Below are 14,259 nucleotides of genomic sequence, written 5' to 3'. Positions count from 1 at the left end.
CGATACTGAAGATGCTGCAGAGGATGATGAGTTGGCGGCGGTGGTGGTTGTGGTCAGTAAGGAGGAGGAGGATGAGGCTGGGACTGTGCCGGCTCCGCCTAAGCCAAACGGGTCAGGGTACATCAGGCAGGGGTCGCCCAGTTGACCATGGGGAGGCTGGAAATAAGGCGAGCCCGCTCCCATGAAGAGCTGGTGCCCCAGCGACCCGCCAATTGACCCCAACATGGCCGGGCTGAGGCCCAGAGGAGGCAGGCCGTAGCCCCCGGAGAAGGGGAAGGCCTGTGAGGCCAGAGCGGCTGAGGAGTGCTTGCCGGTGGCCGGCTGCTTGTTGGTGCGTTCGTCCATGGATGGGGTGGAGGCTTTGCGCTTGGAGCCTGTTCTCAGGTCCTGGGCGGCAGTGGCGTCCATGCTAGGCTGCACTGTGTTAGCCACGGACACGTCGTGATGGCTCTTAAGCATACTGATGTTTCCACTGGCAAAACTACCGCTGCCGCCGTTGGACTGACCCAGTTTGGTGGGAGCCATGTTGTTCATGTTGACACCAGCACTGGTGATGCTCTCTGGCGCCCTCTCCTGTTGGCCTGTGGCTGGCTTTTGAGCGCCAGCTCCTGCGCCAACGGTGTAGCGCTGCAGCTCGTTGATGATCTCAGGGCTGTCGGGTGAAATGGGGCGGGTCACGCTCTCAGGAGGCACCTGCTGCTTCCTGTCAGGTGACACGCAGCCGTTGCTACCATTGGTTGACAGGTCTTGTGGCTTCTGGGAGTCTGAGAAAAGGAAAGAAGGATTAGAAGTTGGTCTTATAGGAATACTTCACCAAAAAACTACATATTTTGTAACATTTTTAGTTGACAGTGTGCTGACTCAAGTGTCAATATAGCCGATGAAAAAGTAGGACTCCTGGCCAATGAACAAGCCTGAGGCGGTTTTTTAGTTCAGTGAACACGCAGGTCAGCTGTGCACAGCTCCTTGTGCATGAGGCGTTTTCTGGAAATGGTGTATTTAGCAAATTTTTAGCTGAGATTTCTTGACAGTTTGAAAAGGATATTTTCATCTCCTTTTTGCTGTTGTTTGTCAAAGTTGCTGATCAGTTTTTGAAATCCTTTGGCCTCTGTCAGACATGCAATTAAAGACTTTTTTCGTCTGACATTCAAGACAACTAAGGGTGGCTAAATGATACAATAATTTTTGGAGGGTGAAGTATTCCTTTAATCAATGGGCTTTTCAACTGCAAGTGTTACAATTAATGGCAATTTGCCTGTGGACAAGGCTTTCATCTCTGACAGCAGACAAGAGTCCACTGAAGATAAAATTTGACATGGACTGCATTTGCTTTAATTTGCATAATTAACATACCACACATTTTAAAACTGGGATAGCTTCTGAAAGACGAGCTAATCCAACTTCTACTGAGTTCAAATGCAAATGTTTTCTGCCAACATTTTTTTCCTATGCCGAGCAGATATTGTCTTTAAATGACATGTCAGTGCATTTAGGTGTAACTGCCTCTGTGACCAAGGCTCCTCTGTGCTGCACAAGCATACCTTTAGGTGGCGCTGTAGAGCTCTCCTCTCCTGTCTTGGCCTTGTTAGCAGCTCTGATGGCGAAGATGCGTCCATCACACGTCCTGATGTAAGTCCCTGCCAAAGAGAAAGTGAAAAGTAATGATCAATAACCATGAAATCAATTATTTAAACAGCCAAGCAAATAAAAGATTTTTTCCCCTAATCTGATCTAAAAATTCAAGTGTTTGTAATTTAATGTGTGCCATTCAAAAGATGCTTTTAAAGGACAGCTGCTACATCTTGGACATCACTGTAACTTGCACATGTAATGTAAAACACAGAGGCTTATAATATATTTTCATATGAAATTATGCAGCTACCTTTGGTGCCTCTGATAACATGGATGCTCTCTCCGGCGCTGATCCTGGCCTGGACGTCTGTCGAGCTGTTGGTGCCTGGAATCACAATATCTGAAAAAAAAAAAAAAAAAAAGACAAGGATCACATGTTAAAGAGTCATTTTGCACCCAGTTTGAGCTCCTCTCAAGTTTAATGTAGTAACAACACAGAGAGAGAAGGGTATTGGCTTCAACTGAGATTTTGGTTTGCTGACATATATATTGATCGATATTGGCCTTCATATAAAATTCTGACACTGATCAATCAGTGATTCCCACTTGCAACATCAAAAAATATTTCATGGTTGACAAAAACAGCCACTACCAACTTTAACCATATTTTATTTGTTTATAATGGACCAGAATCAAAATGAATGAAATGAAGACATGAGTCTACAGTCTGCCTACCAGTGGTGGTGACTATCTTCTGTACAAACACGCCGGCCTTCTGCAGGTAGTTGACAGGGAAACCCCCGAGGCTGGAGCTTGACGATGTGTTGCTAGGGGCGGAGCCTGAAGACGCCTGGCGGGGCATCATGGGAATCGGAGTTGACTGGACCGGCCGGACGCTGGCCACCGGCTTCTCCTCCACGCGAGGAGGAGGCCGCCTGAGGAGGAAAGCAAGGTTTGAGACCTGATTCATAAGAGTCAGCTGTCATTATTCATTTTTATTTCAGTCAATCAAACCAAGGTGCAGCAATAAGTCAGTCTTGAACTCATACATTATTTAGGCTCATTTGGTGTTCTTATCTGAATTTGTGCCTTTTTTTGGAAGCACAAAGAAATGGTGTTGAATTGATCAGTTTAATTTAATTGCTCTATTCTTTACGTCTCAGGTGTTTTTAACAGTTTTAGATATTGCTAGTATATGTTACTGAGACTGTTTGAATGTGGATAAAAACTATTAACTATTCAAAACTAAAAATCTATATTTTTATTTCATTAGTTAGTTTGTTGCTTGCAGCACACACCAGTTTCTCTGGCTGAAGGCGGGGATGTTGGTGAGGCTCTGGTCGCTGGCGGGGTAGTAGTGGGCGTAGGATGGGCGGGTGTAGGGCACCGACGCCCTCTTCTCCTCCTCGTAGCCCTTCTTGGCCGCTTTCTTCTCCGCGTTGCTCAGCTTCAGCTCCCTGCGGTCCATCAGCAGGGACTCGTGGGGGAACGGTTGCTGGAAAGGAGAAAAAAACGTGAGTCAAGGTTTTGCTGATTTTGCTTTCATGAGCAGAACCGACTGTATTTGTGTGTATGTAGGTGATCATTTAGACTGGGAGATAATTAGTCCTGCAAAAATTCTCACTTGTCCTACTATTTATCACCACTAGGGGGTGAACGTGAACAGTTTTTCCCCAGTTGGCAGCTCATACAGTAAATCCACTATGAGCTGAGTATGACACCCTCTGTCGGAGTGTGTGTGACCTTATCATCCTCTGTACATCTACCTTGGTGATCAGGTGAGGGTAGAGGTTCAGCGCCTTCCTCAGGACGCCCTCCATGCCGTCCTGGGCCTGCAGCTGCACCTGCGAGGGGTCGGGCTCCTCCTCCACGAAGTGAAGCAGAGTCTCCACCTCCCGCCGGGTGAAAGTCAGCACGGGGTTCAGATCATCCACCACCCGGTCTGATGGGAAAGGGGAGGGATGGAGGAGAGGGAGGATTTAAGGGAAAGGGAGAAAGATGAAGAGGAGGGACATGATTGATGATGGAAGGAGGGATGGAGGTAGAAAGAAAGAGAAATGAAAAGGCAGGATAAGTCAAATATTCAAAACCACCACATAAATACCTGACAAAACAATTCAATTTGAAAATGAAGTTTTGTACAAAACCTGATGTTGTCAGTTTTCAAAAGCATTGTGTGTAAAAAAAAAAAAAAAACAGAGTAGACCTGATAAATTTGCAGACGATATCAGCTGATATCAGCTTTAAAAAGCAATACTGGAACCACTCCAGTATTATTTTTACTGCCAATTTTTGGATTATGGTGAAATTAGTAGTTTTTTTCTTAGGACCTTGTCACTTAATACAATTGTTAAATTATAAGTCAATGAATAAAACAACTTTTACAACTACCTTTTTGTTTGTTTAAAAAAAGGCAGGTCTGTCTGAAAACTTGTTGCCTGTTTTGTACCAGCATTTTTACTATGATCCTTACAAAAATGCATATTGGCATTTTACTGGACACTGATACTGGGTATCAGTGTCAGCATCAAAAAAACACCCCAAAAGCATCGCTAATAAAAAATGAATACTTGTCTAATGCTCTGACACCAGACATGATCTGAATAGTTTCAATGCACAAACATCTTCATCCCAGTGTGGCAAACTGCTTTGGAAACATAAGAACAGATAAAAGGCTACACTTGACAAAACACTGACTAAAAAAATGGCTCAGCTGAGTTGCGGCAGCTCTATGAAAACATCCGTGGCCTCAATGTGTCTGTCTCACCAGTCAGAGCTTACAGTGAAACACTTGAGACAGTTTACTCTGTTAGACAAGAGCCTCTTGGCAGGAGAGCTCTGCTTTAACACAAAGCTGATTATTTGGTGGTGGGTCTGTCTGCAGCCCTGCGGGGAACAGGAGTGGATGGATGTTCCCACAGAGAAGCTGTATGGTGTTTTTTAATGCGTCAGATACCAGACTGATTGTCTGACAGACTCTGCAGCTGCAGGTAGTGAGCGGATTTTAAATGTGTGTCTTTGATGTGTTAGCACAGAATTACAAAACATTTTTAAAAGTACACATTGTTTGTATACTTTGTGAATTTTTACAGGTGAAAAAATATGTCTGTTACTGAAGTGGACAGTGGAAAATTTCTTTGTACATATGCATGTCATATAAAAGGCTATGCACTGGTGCTTACAGCAAAGACTGGAGCAGGCTAGTTGTGCTGAGCAAACCTCCATCTACAAGCAAAACACCTTGAGACTGAAAACTACAGCCGTTAGATAAATGTGGTGTCATGATGTTTGATTATCATAACCAGCCGTGCTTCTTCATGCTTTCCTCCAGCTCACCTGACATGCCCTGTTTGGAGATCTGACGGTCGTAGATCTTCTTCTCCAGGGTGAAATCACACACCAGCCGGTAGATGTGACACGGCTTCCTCTGGCCGTAGCGGTAGACGCGGCACACCGCCTGGGCGTCGTGACACGGGTTCCAGGAGGCGTCGAACACCACCACGCGGTTCGCACCGATCAGGTTCACGCCCAGACAGCCAGCCCTGAGGGCCAGAGAGGTGTGACATCAAGTTATGTTTACTTAAAGATGCTAAATGTGACATTTCAATAAATCACTGCCATGTTCATTTTGAGTGTCTGTTGTCACGCTCCTTCAAGGTACTTTCACACATTTTATTACCATAAATTAAACATCCTCTAAGCTGTATTTTAACAGACATTTGTGTGTCAGCAGGTGAATATGGTGGGAAACTTGCTAGATTGCTTTATAACACAAAACAGGAAGAGGGCGCTATTCTTCCAGAACTGAAGCTTTCAGGACCTCAATGACAAACAGTGAAAGATGTGAGAGGCCAGTGAAAAAAAAATCCCACTAAATTATCGGTTCTTATCTTCATATTTCTTATCTGCAACAGAAACGAATGGGAAATGTGTTTTTAATTTTGAAAACACTAGTACTTACCACATCAGGATTAAGATCATTTCCAATTAATTATAATTAAATTATATTTATTTAACAATGATACTGTAAGACCTGAAAACATGTAAAGTACATTGGTACCATATACTTTACAGACAAAAACAATGTAGAGATTGCAGAATTTGTGTATTTGTGTGTGTTTGTGAGACTAACAGCCAGCCCTTTGAACACATGAATGTCAGAATAAAAAATAAATAATAAAGTCAGAGTTTTGATCCACGGGAGATGTACAGTATATTACTTTCATTCCTAATCCGCCTCAGAGCGAGACATCAAAGTGTGAGGATCAGAGCGATGTGGGTCAAGTGTAAATAGGCCTGTACGAGTGTGTGTGTGTGTGTGTGTGTGTGTGAATAGGTGTGGAAGCGTGGATGCATTACCTGGTCGACAGCAGGAAGACCCATGCTGAGGTGTTGGAGGGATCGTTAAACTGGTTGATGAGCCTCTCTCTCTCCGACGCAGTTGTGCTCCCATCCAGTCCTTAAACGCATCACACAATCAGCGTGGTGTTAGACGAGGCATTCGAGGCTTGCGTGGTTATTTTACACATCATTCTAACACACTCCTCTTTCTCCAATCCTTCCTTTAACTCTCTCTCACTTCTGTTTCTCTCTCTCACTTCTGTTTCTCCTGTATATGAGGTGTGATCTAGTGGTTGCAGACGCTGTCCAGCAATCAAAAGATCGCAGGTTCAGTCTTTGCAAGAGCCGGTGTGTCTCCCACAACAGTAACATGTGGGGCTGAAGTGTCATTAAACAAGCTGTTGACCCTCTCTCTGCTGTCAAACTATAAGCACTAAATCAAGGAGAGTGTATTATTGTAGCATATTGTGTTTTTTTCTGTGACACTGTAGGTTTGGTTCAGGTTCCCAACATACTGGATTAATAATAAAGCAGGGATTTATATACAAGGGCAGAAAAATTCCAAATTAAGAGTCTCAGTCCAATATGAAAGTCAGCAATTCAATTAAGTCAAACTTACTCTTTTTTCTTAGCTGATAAAACATAATTTTATAAACTGTACAACATCAAGATATTGGCTGATCAGCCTAAAGTCATAATATAAGTTTTCTCCTTCTTACATGTATAGATGCCATGCTTTTTATATCAAGTGAGAACCATAAACCTCCAAAATACTTGGGCTGTTATCAAGGATCACCAGCAGGTGGCAGTAGTCAATGTAAGTCAATGAGAAGAACGCAGCAATACAAACATCACTGACACATAGGATACAGTTTGTTAATGATTGCTGTGAATTTTCAGCATGTAGGAGACTTACTGAAATCAGGATGTTAGTTAACGAGGTGGGCAGATCAATTAAGGTTTCATGTCAGCCTGCACTGAACATCCAGACTATGCTGATGGTGAATAATAACTCCTGCTGTGCAGTTCATGTCAGCTTCCCAGTGCTTAAAATGTTTTGTCAACCTGTCACTTCCCCTTCAGCTACATCTCCCCTTTGTGACTGAAGTGGATGTAACATGTGAAGCCAAAGAAGGTCAGTCGTGGAAAGAGCAGGTTCCTCAAGATATTTTGGGCACTTAAGTGATTTTGCAAAAACCAAAAACACTGAAAGGCTCCTTCAGAACAGCACTTACTGTAGTAATTGAGGTTGCGGACCCAGTTCTGGCCGGGTCGGTCTTGGCTGGAGGTTTTGGGTGAGGGAGGCACCGGTCTCTTCGCCAGAAACTCCTCAATCACCGTCAGCGTCGACAAACTCTGACTGCAGCACAGAAACAGAAGTGGAGATCAATTCAGCTGCATACGCTAAAACTTACTGAAGCAGAATAAAAAGAAGTGAACAAATAAAACAGAGGTAATAATTTCACTGATTTATGCATAATTATTCCTGTTTTAACAAGTAAGTAATAAAAGCAGCGCTGTGTAAAAAGAGTTGATTAAAGGGACCAGAAACAATAAAACCTGTTTAGTAAGATGTTCAGTGATATCTAGGTGTTGTTTGAGATAGAAGACAGACATATTAGCTGTTTCCTCCACATATGAATACATATGTTGATCTCCTGGGAGCTAAATTAACAATTCCTTTTTTTCAAAGGGTTAAAAAACAAAAGCATGTGAATATCACTGGATGTTTTATAGTGTTGCATAGCTCACCTTTACGTAATCAAATCAATATGACAGCCTGACCCCCCCCCCCCCCCTCTCCACACAATGTATTGCAGTTTTCATATCTTCCTATTTATGTATTTTCTCCTATTTCTGTTTTTCCCTTATGGTAGCATTTTTCATTAAATATAATAACCTGAAGTTACTCATTTTAATGTTTTTGTGTTTTCCAGCGCCTACCTAAAGACAAGCAGCTTGTCGCCCTTCCTGACGCTCTCCTCTATCAGGTGGAACAGCAGAACCATCTTCGCTGAGTTCTCCAGGATGCCGGCCTTGTAGTCACACATGATGTCCTTCGCCTGGCCAAGGGGAGGAGAGAGAGGGTCAGCGCCGATTGTCAATTACAGGACAGAAGCCTCGCTTCATCTCACATTACATTTATATATGAAGCACATTCCTACCATATTTGGAGTGACAGAGCAGGAGTACAAAAGGATAAGGTCAAATTTAAAGATGCTTTTCTCAAGATAAACATATTACACTCTGCAATACAGAGTCCAAGATTTGATACAACCACAAAACGAAGTTCAGTGAGAAAAAAAGCACGGCTCACTAGGTTGTAAATGACATGCGACATGTGACATCAAAAGTCACATTTTTGCATTCCATTAAATTCAACTTCAATACATTTTCCAGTCCCTCATTAAATGCCTAGGTTGCAAATCTTACAAGCGACGAGCAGCAAAGCCATGAAAAGTTTTTTGAAATCCTCATTTAATCAGAAAAAAGTTAACCATTTTCTGCAGCACCCTGCTTCCTTTTCATTCACTTCACCACATTTTTCCATTTAACATTCTAGCTGTTAAGTGGAAAATGTGTTAGCACAGGCAAAAGGTTGCCCTCAGACGATGTGCTCACTAAAATGCAATGCGGCGAAGACCATAGTAATCATTTCTATGGTGAAGCCTTGAACAGCCTACCGCAGGACGTCTTAACAAGCACAGCATGTGGTATTGAGCATGCCCAGAGCTGTCCATCTATATATATATATATATATATATAAATAAAGAGACTGAAAACTCTCAAGTCTTCATAGTCCTCCACTGCTTCTTGACAGAAAGCCCGGGCTGCCAGGTAACGCATGTAATTTCAGTCCATTAAGCAGAATTTTGTCGAGGATTGCTTAGCAACGAAATTAAAGCTGCACTAGGCAACTTTGCACTTAATTAGATTATCAGTTCTAATGCAGCTTTAAGTTACATGAATCTCAAATAAAATCAAAAAGTTCTGTGTTTCATTTTGTACGCAGGACTTTCCACGTACCCATTCGTAGGTGATGACCTGATTGGCTTTCTCCTGCAGCTGGTTGAGACTCAGTCCACCAATGGGGTTTGGATTCTCCAGGGGCTTGGACTTTTGATTGGGTGCCGTGGGACAGCGGGCGGGCCCCGTGGCGGTGATGTCGTCCAGGTCCAAGTCCTGCTCATTGGCCAGGTTTTCCTTCTGTAAGGCCTCGTAGAGCACGTCTGGGTGGTTCCAAATCTGCAGAACGACCGAGGAAATAAACAGCTGAGCCAAGTTCAAACACTTTCTCGGAGTGAAAATCACTTTGTTTGTCGAATACAGCAGCTGCATAGGAGTTTGCCAGGGTGATACTCATGCTGATTAAAATAGTAACTAACATAATAACAGTATAAGGACAGCAGGACCTCACATACCATGTCAAGAAGACAGACAGGAGATATTCTCAACTCTCAGCTCAAGTTTGCAGCTCATTGTGTGTATGCATGAAAAATGCATTCTCTTTTTACTGTGACTGTCTTCATTTCAAAACCTTGCCTGATTTGCACGGCACAAACAAGAGACTCTTTGACAACATCAATTCATGTTGTTTACTTCAATACTTTGGACACCCATTTTTTCTTCATCTCCATTCAGACTCGACCAAATTTCAAAAAATACTACAGAAAATGCTGCAGCCTTACAAACATAACATAATCGCAAATGAGACGACTCAACAGCACATCATATCATTTGTTTACATTGCAGCAAGCCAATGCTATAGCGTAACATGTGAAAATAGGACATGGAGACCATATCTCATTTTGAATCATGCTGTGAGATAAATGCCCGCCCTGCTCACCTTGCAGCAGACGCAGAAAGCCTTCAGCGGGTTGAGGCTCAGCCAGCCGGTGTTTCCCGCCTCCCTGAAGCGGTTCATGAACTCGGTGTAGAGCGCCCTCTGCCGTGGAGACAGACGCACCAGGATCACATGCTCCTCCTTGGAGGGCAGCTGGTCCTTGAGGACATCGTGGCCTCGCCTGGAAGAAACACACGGGACGAACTCGGGTTTGTAAATGTGACATATCACTTTCAACGGGTACCTTGGTTTTTCTCTGTCATTTTGCAGCCCTCCTTCTCAGTGGTCTGGTTTTATAAAAATGGAGACGTAAAATGTCATGAGTGGAGGCAACAGACACAGCAATGAGCCTCCGTTTCTGACACGGGCACACAGAGGTGCTGACCAAGCTCGGCACAAACACTACATGACACAAACCTTTGCACTTTGGTATTACATCTTAGCATGTCTGAGGAAATAAAGTCTGACTTGAAACGTCACATTGTAATGTCGGTAAAACAATATTCACGACGGGAACACTCCAGCCCAAAAGGAAAGTTCTGTTCATTGAAATTCATACGATGGTCCAAACACAGCAGGTTAGAATGAACTTTTGGACTCATGGGTTAGTTTTTTGGCTACGAAACACCTTATGCTGGATTATGCTGCATGACTTGTTAAAGAGAGATCTGAGAGAAATCTATGTCCTTTTTGGAGCTTGACACAGCCAGACCCCATTCATTTTAAGAGTTTGTTTAGAGGGGTGAGCTAACTCGCTGTGTATTTAGCTTGAAGAGTTTTTCAGAGGTGTCTTTGTGTCTCACCTCTGTACAAACCCCTCCAGCAGGCTGTGCAGGACGTGGCTCCTGTACCGCATCAGCTGGACGTCCTGCGGCGTGCTGTCCACACACTGCCCGTTCAGGATGGGACGCTCAAACATGTTACTGAACTCCTGACGCGTACCTGAAATACATACGATGCACAAGTTAGGAGAATGGTTAGGAGAATGACAAAATAGTTAAATCAATAGATAACAGCACATGTTCTTGTTTTTCCCCATTTGTTTGTTATTTAATCAGATAGTCTTATGGAGGTCCAGCTCATTTTTTCCCAAGAGAGAACCGAGAACATTAAACCGACATGCATTATAAACGTTTATTACAAAAACACTAACTAATGTGAGATATCACTGCTTTAAAACCACAGAGGAGAACGAAAAGCCTTTCTGTTCTTTTCCATTTATAAGGTGCACAGCAGCAGAACAGCTTTGCTGAGTGCACAGTTTCATCAGTCATTTAAAATGTCAGCTTTTCAGGAGCTGAAATAACAGCCTTGTCTTGAGACTCACCACCACGCATTTTTGAGTTTGTCCATCTGGTTTTGAAAAGGTTGCATAAGTCAAACGGGATAGTAGAATTTTCTCAACCCACAGACATAAACATAACCCAATGCTTTTCCCCTGTTGTTTTAAAAGGAGACCTGCCAATTTTTTCATTCAAGACAGTGACAGTGGAACTAATCTGAAAATCAAACGCTGATGCTGCCTCGTACCGAGGAAGTCGGGTCGGACGAAGTCCACCATGCACCAGTACTCGATGAGGTTGTTCTGGAGCGGGTAGCCGGTCAGGACGACGCGGCGGCGGGTGCAGATGTTCTTCAGGGCCTGGGACGTGCTGGCGTGGCAGTTCTTGATGCGATGGCCCTCGTCGCAGATCACCACGTCCGGACCAGGCCGGGCCAGCGCCCTCTCGATACCTGCAGCATGACAGCCGAAAAGTTCGAGGTGTTAGCGTCATTTCCCAGTTTCTCCCTCAGTGATCAATAAAATTAATCTATTCTATCTATCTAATCAATTTCATATTTTGTTTGTTTCCATGGAGAAGTCTGGTGCAGTGGTTTTTAAAGTGCCATCTTGGACTTCCAGAAAGTCTTGAAGAAGAATTTGAGAATTTCACTATAATTGAAACTTTAGTCTTCTGTTCCTTCTCCCCTCTAACCTTGGAGCAGTTCCTGCTGCCTGTCCTCCTCGTCCAGGTCGATGACGACGGGTCCCGTTGTCTTTTTGCTCTTCTTCTTCCTCCCGGCCACAAAGTTCTTCTTCAGGGACAGGAGGCGGTACATCTCGTATCCCATCAGCAACACTCCTCCATCCCGCGCCCAGTCCTCCACCACCTTGGCCCTGGTCGCCGTGGTCCTGCAGAGGGAAGGGACGATGTGAAGTAAGATGAAACTTTTCATTTACAACTGATCTACGAATATTTTTTCAATTAATTGGTTAATCATTTTGCCTATCAAATCAAATGTCCAATGATAAATGTAATCACAAGTTACCGGAGCCCAAATAATACCTTTCATTTCAGGTTTTTCATTTTATATTTTATAATGATATGCAATAGTGAGCAAATTTTATCATCTATGAGGCTGTAATCTGTATATTTACTTCATAAACTATTAAAGAGATTACGTCATTATCAAAATCATAATCAACCAACCAGCACTAGATGGAACTGTAAGCTGACAGTATTGACAACCATACTGAACATCCTGAACATGCTACGTGATAAAACAAGCATCAGTATGCCATTATCAAACTAACGGTGACACTTGGGTATAATTTCCATAAACAAATGGGACCATGGTAGAGATGACTGGTAGCCTCTCTCTCACACCGGTGGTACTGTAAGTGCTTTGAGTGTTTCTCAAAGCTATGACCGCATTTCCCATTTAGCTTCCTGCCTCCTGTCATAAAAAAGATCTAAGATTTTTTTTTTTTTAATGTGCATTTATGAGGATGAACGTGTCGGAAGTGTGTCATCCATCATCCCTCAGTGGTTCACTCCTTCCACCATCTGCCAGAAAGCTTCAGCTCCGATTGCACTCAAAGAACAGCACCCACTTCCTGTTCAGTGCCATAAAGCAACCCAGCAGATCTGACCCAGCTAAAAAATGACATGGCGCCGATTTACTAATGTTAAAATGTGATGAGTAACACCTTAAAGTAGACGTGTGAAAAACAAACTAACAAAGAGTGTGTGTGTGAGAGAGGGAAGAGTTGATAGTGTATTTGTGAGGCCAGCTTGTCAGATTGTCTCATACTAAAGAGGAAAAGAAGAAGCAAACAAACCATGATAAACAGCCCCGTCTATAAATTAAGTGAACTGAATTAAAACTGAGCTGCTGTCAAATAACTCCATCCATCAAAACTTCTGTAATCAACTTACCAGCCGTTGTTGGTTATTACAAAACGAGCGGCTTCAGTCACGTCTAAGTATTGTTTTAGTGCTGCTTTGGCAATGTTGTTAATCTTTTAACAGGCGTGCCAATGAGGCGTTTCTCAACAGCACGGAGAGGAGAGACAGAATGAGGTCAGTGTGTCACTTTATGACGAGGCTGCCATATGGAATAAAAACATGCACAGCTTTTTCTCTCTCTCTCTCTCTCTCTTTTCTTGCTCCATTCCTTCCTTCCTCTCCCTAATCCCAGCCGCACACATATGCAACACAGAAAATCTTGCCAAAGACGGATAGACAGCTGTCAAGACAGAGGACGACAGAGGGAGGAGAGGAAGAGACAGATGGGGATAAAGTGCAGCGGCTGGTCAGAAGGTTAGCGCCAGCCTTTTTTTTTTTTTTTTAATAAAGAGATCGAGTAGAAAAATCTCTTTACTGCTAAGAGGGAGGGCTGTGTGTGTGTGTGTGTGTGAATTCATCTTATCTAGCAGATGAAATAAGACATCTCCTTCTACTCAACTATGTCTACAGATTTTGCTGCTCAAGTTAAAATCGAGAATTGTTTGGTCGTATAAACAAACAGCTACAGTGGGTCCTCACTCCTTATTTTGGAGTTTATACCTGGAATATAAACTTTTGTTCAACTTTCACAGCCACTTGTGTGTCAAACCGCTGGTCTATTGACAGCTTTACGTGTGGCGTTCCCAGCTTTCCCAAACTCTATCATGCACGACTGCAAATGAATGATGACAGGAAGTGAATTAACATGGCTTGGCACAGTGTCACTTCCTCTATTTTCACAGTCGCACACAAAACAGATCCTATATTACATCCATCTGTTTCATCTGTTTCTGTCTCGCTGCCCCCCTGTGTTAAGATATCAATCCAAAAATGTAAAAAGCATTGGGGGTGACAGATTTTGACCGTTACAAGTTTGGAAAAAAAGGTTCTTGTCCCCGTCACTCACTTGTGCTCATCGTTGAGGATGTGGACCTTGAAGGTGCGAGGCGTCACCAGGCTGGGGTCGGTGTCTGGAGGTAACGCCTCCGGGGGCGGGACCCACATGTTGAACTCCGACAGCCAGTTCTGTAATGTGTTCACCTGCATGGGAGGGGAGGGAGGGATGGAAAGAAAGAGGAAGGACGTGTAAATATGTGGGTGGAAAACAAAACTACAAAACAAAACTGCACAGACTGGCCCAGACAAATTTTAACGTAACCTTCAGCAACTTGAACCCATTTTTAATTTGTCCCCACTCTTTTGATTTCTACTACCTTAATCATTCATCCATCA

General features: G+C 43.3%; 1 protein-coding gene across 1 annotated transcript in view; it reads right to left on the bottom strand.

The window, feature by feature from the left end:
• LOC115362280 (helicase ARIP4-like) overlaps positions 1-14,259 on the bottom strand; it is an 84,688-nt gene that overhangs the window by 2,979 nt on the left and 67,450 nt on the right. Inside the window, 16 exon segments of the mRNA XM_030056138.1 lie at positions 1-764; positions 1,542-1,637; positions 1,883-1,972; positions 2,308-2,507; positions 2,871-3,067; positions 3,339-3,514; positions 4,909-5,114; positions 5,932-6,031; positions 7,149-7,273; positions 7,858-7,976; positions 8,941-9,159; positions 9,761-9,938; positions 10,561-10,699; positions 11,288-11,491; positions 11,734-11,930; positions 13,934-14,067. Of these exon segments, the coding sequence (XP_029911998.1) occupies positions 1-764; positions 1,542-1,637; positions 1,883-1,972; positions 2,308-2,507; positions 2,871-3,067; positions 3,339-3,514; positions 4,909-5,114; positions 5,932-6,031; positions 7,149-7,273; positions 7,858-7,976; positions 8,941-9,159; positions 9,761-9,938; positions 10,561-10,699; positions 11,288-11,491; positions 11,734-11,930; positions 13,934-14,067 (3,144 nt within the window).

This window comes from Myripristis murdjan, chromosome 7 (genome assembly GCF_902150065.1).
Source record: "Myripristis murdjan chromosome 7, fMyrMur1.1, whole genome shotgun sequence".
Lineage (NCBI taxonomy): Eukaryota > Metazoa > Chordata > Actinopteri > Holocentriformes > Holocentridae > Myripristis > Myripristis murdjan.
This window is presented reverse-complemented; position numbering and strand designations above follow the sequence as displayed.